Source organism: Ranitomeya imitator, chromosome 2, assembly GCF_032444005.1.
Source record: "Ranitomeya imitator isolate aRanImi1 chromosome 2, aRanImi1.pri, whole genome shotgun sequence".
Classification (NCBI taxonomy): Eukaryota; Metazoa; Chordata; class Amphibia; order Anura; family Dendrobatidae; genus Ranitomeya; species Ranitomeya imitator.
Genome location: NC_091283.1, coordinates 144,372,421 through 144,388,364, shown reverse-complemented (window position 1 = coordinate 144,388,364; position 15,944 = coordinate 144,372,421). Strand labels below are relative to the sequence as shown.

Below are 15,944 nucleotides of genomic sequence, written 5' to 3'. Positions count from 1 at the left end.
GCATGGCTCCCTGTCCTTGTATGCATGGCTCCCTGTCCCATCCTTGTATGCATGGCTCCCCATCCCATCCTTGTTTGCATGGCTCCCAGTCCCTGTCCTTGTATGCATGGCTCCCCGTCCGTGTCCTTGTATGCATGGATCCTTATCCCTGTCATTGCATGCATGGCTCCTTATCCCTGTATGCATGGTTCCTATAAAAAAACACATTCTACTTACCTTGCCTGCGCGCCCTCGCTGCATCTCGTAACGGTGCCAGCAGCTCTTCCTGCCGAGCGGTCACGTGGCCTTGCTCATTAAGGTAATGAATATTCACTCCACGCCTATGGGAGTGGAGAGTGGTGAATATTCATTACCTTAATGAGTGGGGCCACGTGATCGCTCAGCCAGAAGAGCTGCTGGCACCGGAACGAGATGCAGCGAGGGCGCGCAGGGAAGGTAAGTATGATGTGTGCTGGAAGTCGGCAGATGTAAATGTGCATGCTATAAGAACAATGAATATTCACTGAAGCCACACCACAGGATGGGTTTCAGCAAATCACTTGTCATGACACGGGGAGACAGCAGCAGACTGTGATAGCCACCCATTGGCGCCCCACAATTGTGATGAACAGTATGCCCCTCAGGCTGCAAGCTGTAAATGCCACTGCCAGAGATTGACAGCAGCATTTAAATGATTAACAGCAGCATATCCTGGCTGTGTATCACAGCTATTATCTGCCAGCAATGATGCAATCTCAATTTCTGTGCTTGCGCCAAAGAAGGGGACCTGACATATGGCGTAAATAAATGTTATATGTCAGCAAGGGGTTAAAATGCGCCAAATTTATTGATTAAATCTATCACAGAGCATGCGCCATTATGATAAACGTGGCACAGCTTCTGCATTTGTTTTTTGGTTTTCTGCTGTTTAAAGGGGTTATCCAGTAGTTTGCTTATTCTTCTCTATGGGGCTCAGTTTTGCAGTGGGGAGCCTGCTGTGAGTCAACATGAGATCGGCAGTGACGCCTTGTCGACAGAACAGAGCACAAGAAAAGACTCTGCACTGCCGATGTGACGTTACCTGAAGCCGCAAGATTGCGGGCAGGACTGATCCGTGACCTTTCTGAACCAGCAGAGATCAGTACTGGGGAGAACAGATAGTTAAACCAATAGGGGGACATTAGAAATGTTTTTGATAACACCTTTAAATTAAAGACTATTATAGTACCTCTCCCCCTATGTGTTTGCTGTCATTATAAGAAACTTTTTATTAAACAGGATTTTTTTTCTGTCCAGTTTTATGTTATTGCCAAAGCAAAGATTACAGTAAATGTATCAGTGTTTCAATATGTTTCTCCACTCAAAATTATATACCACTTTCATGAGTTGGCACAAAAGCCAACATCCTCTTTCCTGACTCCATCCTGTTCCCTAGTGATCCTCCACCTACTGTAACAGTGGTGGGAGCTAATGGATTACTACATGGCGCTCAAGGGTTAAATGCGTTTTTATGCATTTATATGTGGTAAAGCTACCCTGGGGCTGCAGTTAGCTGGGACAGGGTTAACTGAAGTGGCCAGCCCAGTTGGGAGGGGGAATTGAGTGTTAGTGACAGTCAGTTAATGCGAGGGCTGTAGTGAGTATACAGCAGGACTTAAGGCTGCTAAGGACCATGTGAGCCTAATATTCAGGGCAGTGGATTGCTAAAATTACCCTTCCCTGTGATTCTGTTTAATGACCAAGGACAACCTTGAAATGGACATCAGGGGCCAGGGACACACTCAGATTATGTGAAGCTACAGGAAAAGATGTACTCAGACCACATGGGGCAGAAGGTATTACAATCCAGATATACTGCTAGAGGTGAGGAAGGTCCCCAAGAGATAGGAAAGCCAAAGAGGGGGATGTGCCACCTATCCCGAGAAACAGAGCTAAAGCTGTATCCGGTGCTTGTGGGAAAGATGACAAGATGTTGGGCCTTATCCCTTGAAACTTCTTGTAAATAGTGTACAGATTTCCATTTTCAAAGTAAAAGTTTGGTTTTTATTAACCACATGTCTCCTGGATTATTTGCTGCCCTGGTTCCGGAAGAATTCCTGGAGTCAGAAATGGCCTGGTATGCTGCACATACACAGCAGCACGACAGGATGAAGATACACCTTTTCTGTAGGATTCCAGAGTGAGTGAGGACCGAAGGTCGCCCACGTCTACCTCACTTGGGCATCTTACATTTGGCGTAGTCGGCAGGATGCGACTACCTCGCACAAAGAAAGCAGAGAAGATACAGCTTATGGCACAGACAGAAGAGCACCGGAATACATGCGTCCCAAGTTGGCGGCCCAAAGCATGGATTCCAAAATGGCGACAGTGGCAGTGAAGAGAAGAAGAAACTCCGGCGGAAGAAGGTTGGGTTTGGTGAAGAAAGGCCTGCCTCGAAGTATGTATGTTCCGGAAGAAGGCGTGGTGTAGCGTGAGATGTGGCCCGCTGTGTGTGAACGTGTGCGCTATTAGGGGATGCGGCTGGATGTGGAAACCTCGAGAGTGAAGTGTGATGCTGCTGTCACGTCACAGATTCGGCCCAGGAAGAGGTGGAGTCAAGCGCAAAGGAAGCACGCTATCGGAAGGTGTTTGGCGACATTTTCCCTGTGTTGAGCGAGAGGTGAGACGTGCTGCAGGAGGCTCTCACTGAAGATGGCTTCTTACTCCTGGGATGTGATTGAGCTGTATTGCGGCCTGGAGAGCGCTGGTGATGAGGAGATGGAGGAAATTGTTACCCCCCTGGCTGCCGTGGGTAGCCCGTGGATAGCGGAAGCAGTTCCAGAGCCGAGAGCCGGTGCTGCCGCCGCTGATGCCGCTTCAATGGATGGTGATGCCCCAGCCCGATGTGGGACTCTTAGCTCACGAGCTCCACATCATGTTCTGGACCCGGATGCCAGCAGGGTTAGACCCCTTTGGCCCAAGAGGAAGAATCCCCAGGGGGTGGTGACCTGCACTAAAGAGGAGAGCGGGTACGTTCTACCGCAAGTGAACAACTACCTCACTTGGGCATCTTATACTACCCTGGGTGTAAACTTAGAAATCTAAATCTTGTTTGGAATCTTTGTCTTCCTTGTAAAAATTGCATGAAAATGAAATCAGTCATCAGTAACAGCTCAGCCTTCACGGTAACCACTTAGTATTAATACGCTTTCACAGATGCCCAACATAAAAGACTTAGAACACCTTTATAGAAGCAGGAAACTATCATACTACTGTGCTAGATACTCATTCCTTTCAGATCATTCTTCACAGTGTGCTAATCTTTGTTCAGGAATTAGCTCAATTAAAAGTAGTATTTAAAGCATATATTTTCTTTTACCTAAATGGTGCAAAAAGCCATAGTCTTGCAGCCATTATCACCAAGAGGTTAAAGCAGGAATATACGTATAATTCTGTTGCGCAGCTGGTCAAGAAGATATCCAATGGGGATGATTGCTAGGTGTCGAGTTCCCGCCTCTGCACAGGGGGAATCGAACCATCTCTGCTGCGGTCTCCCATTCTTCTCCAGCCGCAGTGGAGTCTGCTCAGCGGAGACGTCGGTCCCAGCGTCTTGCTTAGTCTCACTCTGTGCATAGGGTTACTGCTGCTTTTCCTGCTTCTGCCATTGAAGCCAGTGCTGGGCAGCAGCGAGCAGACGCTTTTGGGACTAAGTCCTGCTTTTTCCCTTCTGAGCATGCCCAGGGTGAGATCTCCCGTTGGAGATCGAGGGTCACATGCTCAGATGCTGCAGCGGTTCCCATTGGTCCTCCAGGAAGGTCCTGAAGGTGCTAAACTTCTGTGGCAGCTTCCCATTGGTCCTTTATTGGAAGGTCCTATATATGCTGCAGCTATATAAGCTTCGCATGACCGCACGGCCATGCGCTAGTGTACAATTGTAATCGTGTGTGTTTTGATAAGTGCAAGTCGTTCCTTAAAAAACCCATCCCTTGTGTATGACTGTTCGCGTAAGGTGTATGGCTGCAATCTAGCACCCGGCTGAACTCACAGCATTAAGACACGAAACAGCGCCTACTGCTGTGACCGCCAGTATGGTGCCACGCGCCATTAGAGCGCTTCTTTAACCCAAGTCAGGGTGGTTAGTGGCGTCCGCCAGTACGGCACAGTTCGCACTCTCGTGCTATTTATTTATTAGTTTTGTTACGTGCGGTACTGCGGCCCTGTGACGCAACAGGGTTCGCTTCCTTCACACAGGGTGAAGTTAACCCGTGTGTATATTCACATTGTACCGCCATATAGTCCGTCATTACTTGGCAGCAGGTTCCATCTCTGCACGGTGGACCCCGGGCTGCGAACGCACCTTATTCCATCTTATTATTTGGTGTGTTCCGCTAGCCCTAACAATGATGGTGTTGAACAAACAACAGTTTTATTAATTTATGCATTTCAGAGTTGAACAAACTCCTTCATCAGGAAAAAAAAAAACACTTTGTTTTTTCCTGATGAAGGAGTTTAATTCTGAAACGCATAGAATATTAAAACTGCTGTTTGTTCAACACCATCATCTCCATTGGATATCTTCTTGACCAGCTACGCAGCAGAATTATTTGTAAATTCGTTTCTACTATTGTATACCTTCTGAATGGGCCTCTATATCCGGCAGACTCTTGTTCTTGAGTTCCAAATGAAATGCAAATTTGACTTTCATCTGAAAACAACACCTTTGACCACTGAGCAACAGTCCAGTTCTTTTTCTCCTTGGCCCAGGTAAGACACTTCTGGCATTGCCTATTGGTCATGAGTGGGTTGACACAAGGAATGTGACACTTGTAGCCCATCTCCTGGATACTTCTGTGTGTGGTGGCTCTTGGAGCAATGACTCCAGCAGCAGTCCACTCCTTGTGAATCTCCCCCATATATTTGAATGGCCTTTTCATAACAATCCTTTCAAGGCTGCGGTTATCCCGGTTGCTTGTGCACCTTTTTCTACTACACTTTTTCTTTCCACTCAAGTTTCCATTAATATGCTTGGATACAGCACTCTGTGAACAGTCAGCTTCAATGACCTTTTGTGGCTTACCCGCCTTGTGGAGTGTGTCAATGACTGTGTTCTGGACATCTGTCAAGTCAGCAGTCTTCCCCATGATTGTGGAGCCTACTGAAACAGACTAAGGGACATTTTTAAACACTTAGGAAGCTATTGCAGGTGTTTTTTTTGTTAATTATTCTAATTTACTGAGATAATGACTTTTGGGGTTTCATTGGCTGTAAGCCATAATCATCAACATTAACAGAAATAAACACTTGAAATAGATCACTCTGTAATGACTCTATATAATATATGAGTTTCACTTTTTGTATTGAAGAGCTGAAATAAATTAACTTTTTCATGATATTCTAATTTTGTGAGAAGCACATGTATCTCAGGTCAATTTGAAGTCATATCGGAGGTCACTAAGGAGTTAAGCAGAACATTTCTCAGACAACTGTTGTAAACTCCTTACGACCAAGGGTATTTCAATTTTTTAATTTCCGTTTTTTACTCCCCTTCTTCCCATTTAACTAGTTAACAGCCGGAGGTGGATCTCGATTCCACCCGCGGCTGTTGCGGGCACATGTCAGCTGTATAGATCACCTGCCTTGTGCAGGCTCAGCACCAGAGCCTGCACCAAACAGGGGTAGTCCAACATGGGAGTACTATTATGCTACATGTCGGAAAGTAGTTAATAACGTCATTAATATCACGTTAAGGGTATGTGCACACGTCAGGATTTTTAGCGTTTTTTTTTTGCGGAATTTCGCTATAAAAACGCTATAAATCCGCATAAAAAACGCTAAAATTATGCATCCTATCATTTAGAATGCATTCCGCATTTTTTGTGCAGATGTAAGCGTTTTTTTCCGCAAAATAAACGCATACCGCAAAAAATCCGGACATGCCCTATCTTTTTGCGGATTTTTTGCGGATTTCTAAGCAAAAAGGACATTCCGGAAAAAAAAAAATCCGCAAAAATTCAGCGAAAAACGCGCAAATTCCGCGAGAAATCCGCGCAAAAAAAAAACGCGGATTTCTGGCAGAAATCTCAGGATTTTGTCAGGAAAAAATCCTGACGTGTGCACACATCCTAAAGTGTGTAAATGCGTGTATTTCTGTGTGTGGCTCTCATACTCAATATGGAAAAAATCAACAGGTTTTGAAAATGTTGTTTCCATTTTGTAATCATTTGAGTATTATTACCATGTCTATCCATCCTGTGATTTCAAGACTTCCACAACCTTTACTTCTTGGTGTTGCCGTTTCAATGTTGAAAATTGTATATGTGCAGATTGTGTATATGTATGTCCATATTTTTTGTATGTGTGTTTTTCTGCTGCAAGGGTGCCTAGACAGATGTCCTGCTCAGAGGCCTGCCTCCTGGTCTATTTGTTTGAGATGGAGAGAGCAGATCCTGGCACACTCAGGAGGAAGCTGGAGTGGAAGTAACATACTGTAAAATCCAAGTGTGTGTGAAGAAGCTGAGGACAGAGGATTAGGGAAGAGTTAAGAGAGGCAGGTCGTTAAAGAAGTAAGCGAAAGGGAAAAATATTATGTGTGGAGTGAAGTGAGGAACATAGAAAGGAGAAAGTAATATAATATGAAAAGAAAATAGCATAGAGTGTGGCATTTACAACTCAGCCCTGCGCAGGAACAACAGCTTCCGAAAATATGGACGCACCGAAACAGATCAAACTAGTATATTAAATTCAGTAAAGTACATAGATGGTGTAATCAGTATTATAAGAACACTATAAAATAAGACGAAAAAGTAAGAATGTAATATAGGTTATGGAATAATTCTAAGGCTTTCTTCATAGTCGGTTGTCACATTTTATGGATAAACATAAAACCAGTGATGTATCTTACAAATCCTGGACTTCAGGCCTAGTCACTGCCATCACCTATCTGTTTACCCCCATACCAAAGTCTGGGATTTTGTGCCCTCTGTGTAATACATATGTCTTCTGTCAAATTTATCTAAACAGGATATAAACATGTTTAATAATTGGCTGGAAAGAGATGTCATTCTGCGAGATTCTTTGAAGGTTCTTTATTACTCACTGCGCGTTTCAGTGCCTTCCGGGCATCAAGTGTAGAAAACCAACAGGTGTAAACGTTTGTGCTGGTTATCGGTACATTTGTACAGTTACGGACATAGAAGACTGGCAAACCTGGCACACTCACTCACAGTCTGCTTTTAATGCCTAACTGAAATATGGGAAAAATCTGTTGCATTTCCTGTGTTGGGCTTGTACCGCACTGCCGACAGACATCTTAATGGGAATACACTTTGATGGCCATTCCAAATAAAAAAAGTGGGAGTAACGTAATACTATGATGTACTACGTTACCTGGAAGAATTTTACAGTTTTGTTGTAAATAGCTAGAAGCAAACACACACTATATGGATAAAAGTATATAAAATCCAACCCCTCACCATGCCGTCTGCCTTTACAGACATTTGTGACAGAATGACTCCTTCTTAAAAAAAAGTCACCGAATTCAAGCGTGCTCCTGTAATATGGTGGCACCGAGTAACAAGTCAGTATGAGAAGTTTGTTCCCTCCTAAATAATCCACAATCAACTATGAGTCGTATTACTGAAAAGTGGAAGTGTTTGGGAACCGCAGCAAATCGGTACAGTGCGCTCTGGTGACTCAATAGCTGCAGAGTCCAGACCTCCTCTTTACATCAGCATGGAAACTGAGTCCAGTGCTTCTTGTCATTGGGTTCCATATCCGAGCAGCTGTGTGCAAGCCTTACATCTCCAAGCACAATGCCAGTTTTGAATGGAGTGGTGTAAAGCTGCTACTGGACTCTAGCAATGGAATTGTGTTCTGTGGACTGATGGATCAAACTTCTCTTTTTGGCAGTCTGATGGACCAGTCTGAGTTTGACAAATTCCAGAACAGGTAAAGTTTGGTGGAGGAGGGATAATGCATTGGGGTTGCTTCTCTGGAGTTGGCGCAGGCCCTTTCCTGCCAGAGAGGAGACACATTAATGCTTGGGACAATGGTATGATTCCAGCTTTGTGGGAACAGTTTGGGGAAGGCCCTCTTCTTTTCCCACATGGCTGTGCACAAAGCACGGCCCATATAGACATGGTTGGGTGGGTTTGGTGTGGAAGAACTTGACTGGGCTGCTTACAAGTCTGACCCAAACCTCACAAAACACCTCTGGGACGAGGTAGAATGGAGATTACCATCCAAACCCTATCATACATCAGTGTCCGAATTTACAAATACTATTCTGGATGAATGAGCAAATATTCCCACAGACATATTTGTAGAAAACCTTCTCAGAAGAGTGACTGCTGTGTTAGCTGAAAGCAACCTCACATAGATTCGGTAGATTTGTTCTGTGGGTCAGTTTGTTTCATTTTTTTGTCAAGTAGAGACATTAAAAAGCTATGGTTCTCAGAATATGGTGGCTGAAACCAATCCAAAACTAACTAAAAACCGCTTTAAGTGTTTGATCACCAAACCATGTCTTTGTGGACCTTAATTTGTGCACTGGGGCGCAGTCATTCTCAAATAGAAAAGGCCTTCCTGAAACTGTTCCAACTTTAGGCTGCAATTGTCCAAATTGTCATGTATGCTGAATCATTAGGATCACTAGAACCTCTCTAAAACACCTCCATAGCATTATCGTTCCTCTATCAAACGTTAGAGTTGACACAGTCAGGGCTGCCACTAGAAATTTCGGGGCCCCATATTGGCAAAATTTTCGGGGCCCCCTTGAGACTCTGCCCAGGCTCCACCCCAGCCCCGCCTCCAGGCTCCACCCCTCGAACTGTCCACAGTCCCACCGCTCTCTCTTGGAAAAACTCCACTTCTCACCTATCGCACATTAACAGTTCCCATCACCAGATCACACATATATCCGGCAGCTTTTGTTTTGGCCAAAAGATTTTTTAAGCCGCCACCATAACACGGTAGACACTTTTGGCCGGGTCCTACTCTACTGTAACCTATTAAATATTTGTTAAAATATTCAATACAATTTAGGTATATTTTTATTTATTTTTCAATTTTTAAAATGACCAATAATATCACATACAAGGAACAAATACCGCTACACCATGACCAGATGACATATTACCACCACAGTGAATGAATAATATCACATACAAAGAACAAATATCACCGCACCATATCAAGACCACATATTACCACCACAGTGATCGAATAATATCACATACAAGGAACAAATACCGCAACACCATGTCCAGACCACATATTACCACCACATAGTGACTGAATACTACAATTCTGATCAGTAATTTAAAAAAAAGCACCATACTATCACCATAAGTGCCATTATACACAGGAGATCTGTACTTAGTATGCAGTGTCTGTGTACAGATAATACAGTGATCACTAGTGAAATTATACACAGCAGCTCTGTATATAGTATACAGTGTATAGTGTCAGTGTATAGGTAACACACTGACTCACCAGTGACGTCTCTAGGTGAAGTCCTTCATCTTTCATCCAGCACAGACCGCCATCATTTCATCCAGCCAGGACTTCTCTCTGCAGGAAATAACACAGTTACCTCAAGCTCTGCTTGTAGAATACATTACTTAATTTTTCCCAACTTCTACATTACACCAGATGAAGAAAAAGAGGTGACATAGTGTCAGTCTACACAGTAACAGGACCGCCCCTCATTTAAAACAGTATACTCAAAAAATAAAATAAATACATCACTGCAGTAATAATATCCCTAAATTAGCCCCGATGGTAATAATATTCCCCATCCTGGCCACCGTGTGTCTCATTCCTGGCGTCAGCCATATGTTCTCCCATCCTGCCCTCATGAGTATCCATTCTGCCCCATATGATCTCCCCATCCTGCCCCATATGATCACCCCATGTGATCTCTCCATCCTGCCCCATCTGTCTCCATCGTATCCATCCTGCCCCATGATCCTGCACGATCTGTCTCCAATTCTGCCCCCAGTGTCTCCAATCATGCCCCATGTCTCCATTCTGCCCCCTATGTCTCCAACCATGCCCCCATGTCTAAAATCCTGCCACTTGTCTCCAATCATGCCCCATGTCTCCATTCTGCCCCCTATGTCTCCAACCATGCCCCCATGTCCAGCATTCTGCCCCTGGGTCTCACAGTCTGCCCCTGTGTCCAGCATTCTGCCCTTGTCACTGTGTCCAGCATTCTGCCCCACTGTGTCCAGCATTCTGCCCCCACTGTGTCCAGCATTCTGCCCCCCAATGTGTCCAGCATTCTGCCCCCCAATGTGTCCAGCATTCTGCCCCCCTGTGTCCAGCATTCTGCCCCCCAATGTGTCCAGCATTCTGCCCCCAATGTGTCCAGCATTCTGCCCCTAATGTGTCCAGCATTCTGCCCCACTGTGTCCAGCATTCTGCCTCCCTGTGTCCAGCTTTACTGCCCCAATGTGTCCAGCATTCTGCCCCCAATGTGTCCAGCATTCTGCCCCCCTGTGTCCAGCTTTACTGCCCCGGGCCCCCCCCCCCTTCCCGATCGCCGCTGTCAATAAAAAAATTAAAAAAACAAGTACTGCTTACCTGCCGCGCTCCTGCTCTCTCCACGCAGCTGCAGCGTGCACTCGCCGGCGACTGACAATGACGTCAGACGCTGGCGACCTGCACGCTACGGCTGACGTCAGCTGCCAGCCTCAGATTGGCTGGCGGCTGTTAACTATCGACGTGCGGGTGCGGGCCCGCACGTCAATAGCGCGCCGTTAAACAGCTGCAGCGCTGGCCGCCGCTAAGGGCCCGGTTCAGCCTGCGGCTGCCGGTAGGGGCCCAGTGAGCAGATAAGACGGGGCCCGATGCGGGCCCCCTCTGCTCGCCGGGCCCCATACGCCAGTCACGGCTGTAATGCCCTGATGGCGGCCCTGGACACAGTACACTCAGGTAGGTAACTTTCTCCTGGCATTCACCAAACCCAGATTTGTCCTGGCATTCACCAAACCCAGATTTGTCCATCAGACTGCCAGATAGAGAAGTGACATTTGTCATCCCACAGAATACTTTTTGCCTGATCCAGTGGCGCACAGTTTGGTGCTGATGACACCAGAGGAGGTTTGGTCTCTGCAGTTATGTAGTCAGCAGTGCGTTTGCACCTCTATTGCCCTCTGTTCCTCAGCACTCGGTGACCCCACAGTAAATTTAGGTGGCCTCCACTTGGTGGCTGAGTTGCTGTGGTTCCATCCACTTTTCAATAATATCACTTACAGGTGATGGCAGAATATTTAGGAGGGAAGAAATCTCGCAAACTGGCTTGTTACACTGTGCCATCATATTACACGACCACACTTGGATTCACTGAGCTCTTTAGAAGGAACCATTCTTTCACAAATGTTAATAAAGGCAGACAGCATGGCGAGCGGCTGGATGTGGCAATGGGACAGAATGATAAACCGAAATTCAATGATGATGTATGTTCCAATTTTGCCAATAGTGTATATCACAATTCACTAATGGCACTGTAGTGGGAGTCCTATGTCCATCACCTGCAAGAAAGCTGTGTGCAGCTCCAATGGTGCCCAGATGTAAAGGGTGTACGGAGCTGAAACACCATGACTTTGACAGCTGTGTATTGATCATTCTCAGGTACTGCAGCTCAGGTCCTATTGAAGCTGCACACAGCAGATCTGTGGCTGTAACTGGTGTCAGACCACCATCAATCTGATACTGATGACCAATCCAAAATATAGACTACCAATATCTAAGTAGTGGACCACCGCTTTAACTACAGTGCTAAAACCTGGGTCCAGTGCTGGACTGGCATTATGGCAATGCTGGCAAATGCCAGAAGGGCCTGTCTGGTCGTGAGCCACCTTATCTGCTACGTTGTTAGCAGAATCTGAGTCCTCAAGACACTCATACTGTTAAGAGTTGTGATGGAGCACAAAGTTGCTGACTCCGTCACTTACCCCAGCAGGTAATCTTGCTTTCCTCCACGCAGGGTAATATTAATAATATATCCCAGCTGGTTTTTGGGGACAGGGACAGCATGGGTCTGTGTGACTTCAAATGCCAGGACTATATTTCAGCCCCAATTCGTCCCTGCCAGGGTCCCTCGTTTATAGCAATACATCTATTACTGCCTTCATCCAAAGAGACCACAATACAGAATGTCACGTGATCATCAGTTCCCGATGCTACAGGAAATAATGAATCATCTAATTCCACTGGTGCCGCCATATTGTACACAGTAGGGCAGCGAGGAAGCATTTGCCGATCGCCCTACTGTACAGTCACAGTGCACGGCCTGTTGTGTTTGAGCTGGGGTGATCAACGCTGACAACAGTAACATAGACCATTCTGACTTCTGAATGTTTGGCGGCCCCGTCGGTGATGGAGTTACATGACGTCATTTTTCCATCCATGCAGGGGGGAATGTTAGTGGAGAGCTTTGATCATTGGCTCTCTAAGACTTATTATAAATGGTTAAAAAATCCTTTTGTGAATTTGTGAAAGTGTGGGGAAATTTCAGTGAGCCGCAATGAGGGTTTCTTTTTGTAAAGTTAAAAAAAAAAAACATAATTAGAAAAATCTGTAACCAAAAAATGAGCAAAATGTAGAGTTTGTGAACTCACACTGAGATCCTGTAGAAAAAAAACCTGCCAAGAAGATCAATAGTCTAAAAAGAATTTTACTTTGTTTCTCCACATTTCTCTTGGAGAATTTACTTTTGGAAAAAAGTCTCTATACGCTTTGTCTTCTTATGTGTCTGGCGGCATCTCTGCCAAGTATCAAAAAATGTGTAATTGGCAGCATTGAGTGCGCCTTACTGTATTTTACCCATGGTCGTCACTGTGGCTACAGTGACTGCAGATACAGTTGTGGGATAGTGTAAGACTAGACCGAATATTCAGATTTATCTAAATCGCCTGGCAAGTGACACCTAGTCCTCTAGTTATAATCTCCTGTTTGTATACATAGTAGTCCAGTGGGCGGTCCTACTCTCCTACAGTCATACAGTGAAGACTGGACTCATGCAGACAAGCACCAGGGATGTCAATGGATACAAATAAAAGTTTTAAATTTAAATTTTCAATATGACAGGTTCCCTTTAGGGGTGAATTCGCAGCAGAACTGCAATGTGACCAAAAAGTTCACTGATGTGATTCAGCCTGCAGTTGTGTGGATAAAAGTGCTGTTTATTGCAGAAGCACACAACCACACAACCATTCACAATATTCAACCACAATCTATTTCCAAAAGACCCGACAGGTTCCTTCCACATATAGTGACAGCAGCACGTCGTCTAATAGCCATCACTGGAAACAATCGTCTCCCCTGTCCACGTTTGATCTATGTGCTGATCAAAGATATTAGATGTATTGAATTTCGTACTGCTCCGAAAGACAACATCATGGTGAGGTGTAATCTTGTCTGGTCCCCTTGTGACACTCTCTGGGGTCTTCTAACCATTTAATATCTAAGAGTTTAGTAACATAGGAGAATGAATTATTCCTACCATTCATCCTCCCCTCCTAGCCTTCTTCTATGTCTATGGTGTTTACTCCCTTTCCTTCTTTTTGACATTTATGATCTGATTAACCAGTTGCTAAAACATTATCATACCACAAGGATAGTTTGTTTTACAACAAATATTATAAGGTTCAAAAGTCCCTGATATTTTCTGTTAAAAATGACAAAAAAAATTACAATTACGGTATATATAAAAAAGGTAACATTTTGGGGTAAAACTGATGGAAATGCAGCAAATAGTGATGAGCGAATTTGCTGGGATAAGGTGTTATCCGCCATGCTCCGTGCTAACCAAGTGAGTTTGGCATGCTCAAATAATACGTTTGAGTCACCGCGGCTGTTTGACAGCCACAACACATGCGGAGATTACCCGTTTGTCAGGCAATTCATGCATGCGTTGCAGCTGTCAAACAGCCGCGGGGACTCGAACATATTATTTGAACATGCCAAAGTCACTCGGTTAGCACTAGAGCATGCCGGATAACACCTTATCCCAGCACATTCGCTCATCTATAGCAGCAAACTTTCCATTTCAATATTTGTAGGATGTATTTCCCTGTTATATGTGCATGAGGGTCAGGAAATATTTGCATATATGCGTGAAGAGTGGGTCCCGGAATGAGTTTTACTGGTGGGCTCCTGGCAGGGTTACCAACAGTCCAGAAACTCCAGAACAGTCCATAAAAATAGGGCACCCTTTTGCCCTTTCCGTAAAAAAAAAAAATTTTGAGGAGTCCGTGAACTTTAATCAATTTTTACCATTATTACTGTAATTATCATCATTTTACAGTTCCCAGTGAATGCTTTTTATCAGAATTCTGGGCTGTAGACACAGATATCTGACAATCATAATGAGTTATTATGGTTCTCCAATGTGTCTGTAAAATACTGTCTGTCTGTGATTATTTGTTAAGGGGTCCTGAAAACGTAAAAACCCAAGTTGGCAGTGCTGGTTCCGGGCACGGCTGTCAGACGCTGGAGTGTAATCCCCCATATACTAAAGCCCTCCATTTATCAGTGTTATCTGGTAACCTGGAGGTCTCCTACACTATTTTACACACCACCACAAGGTCCATGAATGTCTGCTTTTATATTAGACCTACTTGAGGTCCCGCATCCTAATCACTTGGATTCTTTCATGTTGCACAAGTTTATCAGAGCGTAATACAGAATTGTAAAGAAATCTCCATATGAAATGAGAAGCACACAGGGATCTATCCAAGCCCAAAGGGATGAATTGCAGCTCCATACAACGCGAGCCTGTACAGGGCTGTGATAACACCGTAGGATCACTCATTTTGCCCTACAGTATAGTTTTGAAATTGCGATTTGCAGCCTTTAACATTGAATCCCATGTCATTGTACAGGTATCGCATGCACAAATCCCGCATGTACAGCCAATGTGTTCGGATGCGTCATCTTTCGCAAGAGTTCGGTTGGTTACAGATCACGCCCGAGGAGTTCCTCTGTATGAAGGCTCTTCTCCTCTTCAGCATTAGTGAGTATTGCAGTATTACAGATAGCGTCAACTTCATAAGAAGATTAATGTACTGGAACCTGCCAGCATAGCTTAGCTCACAGCGTTCCCTCTGCTGCAAATGTATAAATTATTAACTTTAATTCATATAATGGATGAATTTCCCAAAGAAATGTAAACGGTAAATAAAATAAATATGTCTTGGCAGTAGTATAGGAATGTTACTTAAGACAGCAGGTTGGAGGAGCCTGTGCATTAGCTTAAAGGGATAAAGTAGTTATAAAAACACAGCCCTTCCGGAATTCTGGCGGTAAGCAAGTAGGATAACCAAATCAGTCAGCTGTGATGTAAAAATACTTGCCACTCGTATAGGTGTATTCACAAACTTTTTTATTGAATGAAGAAATTCCAGAAAAAATGAGACGTTTCGGTCAATACCTGACCTTCATCAGTCATCTGGATAGAGGAAATCTGTGTGGCAGACCCTGTGTGAGGGTCTGGAGCGTTAAGAAACACTCCCCTATTCCCTGGTACACCAATTTATTAATCCAAAAAATGTTAGTCCAAAGTAGTCCAAGGATTCCAACGTAGTCCACAAATGGCAACCTAAAAGTAATAAAAGAGAGAATTAAATTAATAAATGAAAACGAGACAATCCCTCGATCACCAATTTATTAACCACACAGCTCCAACATAATGCATTGCGATCCCACAACGTCCACCGATTCTGTAGTACAACCTATGGAGCCTCGTTCTGAGACTGAAACTTCATAGGTCAATCCTGCTCAGGCTGCACTCTCTGTGTGACCCAGCGTGAGCGGTGATATCGGTATCCCCTGAGCTTGGTGCCAGCTAACACTACATCTGACATCAACTCCCAAAAATATTACCTCGATTGCCAACACACCAGGGCAGTCGGGAATAGTCGGGCAAAGTGCCAGAATTGGCGCATATATTGTGATGCGCCAATTCTGGGGCGACTGCGAGC

At 44.6% G+C, this 15,944-nt stretch overlaps 1 protein-coding gene across 1 annotated transcript in view; it reads left to right on the top strand.

The window, feature by feature from the left end:
- Nucleotides 1-15,944, top strand: part of AR (androgen receptor) — a 427,211-nt gene that overhangs the window by 399,583 nt on the left and 11,684 nt on the right. Inside the window, exon 6 of the mRNA XM_069747353.1 lies at nt 14,847-14,977. Coding sequence (XP_069603454.1) covers nt 14,847-14,977 — 131 coding nt within the window. The remainder of the gene's footprint in view (nt 1-14,846; nt 14,978-15,944) is intronic.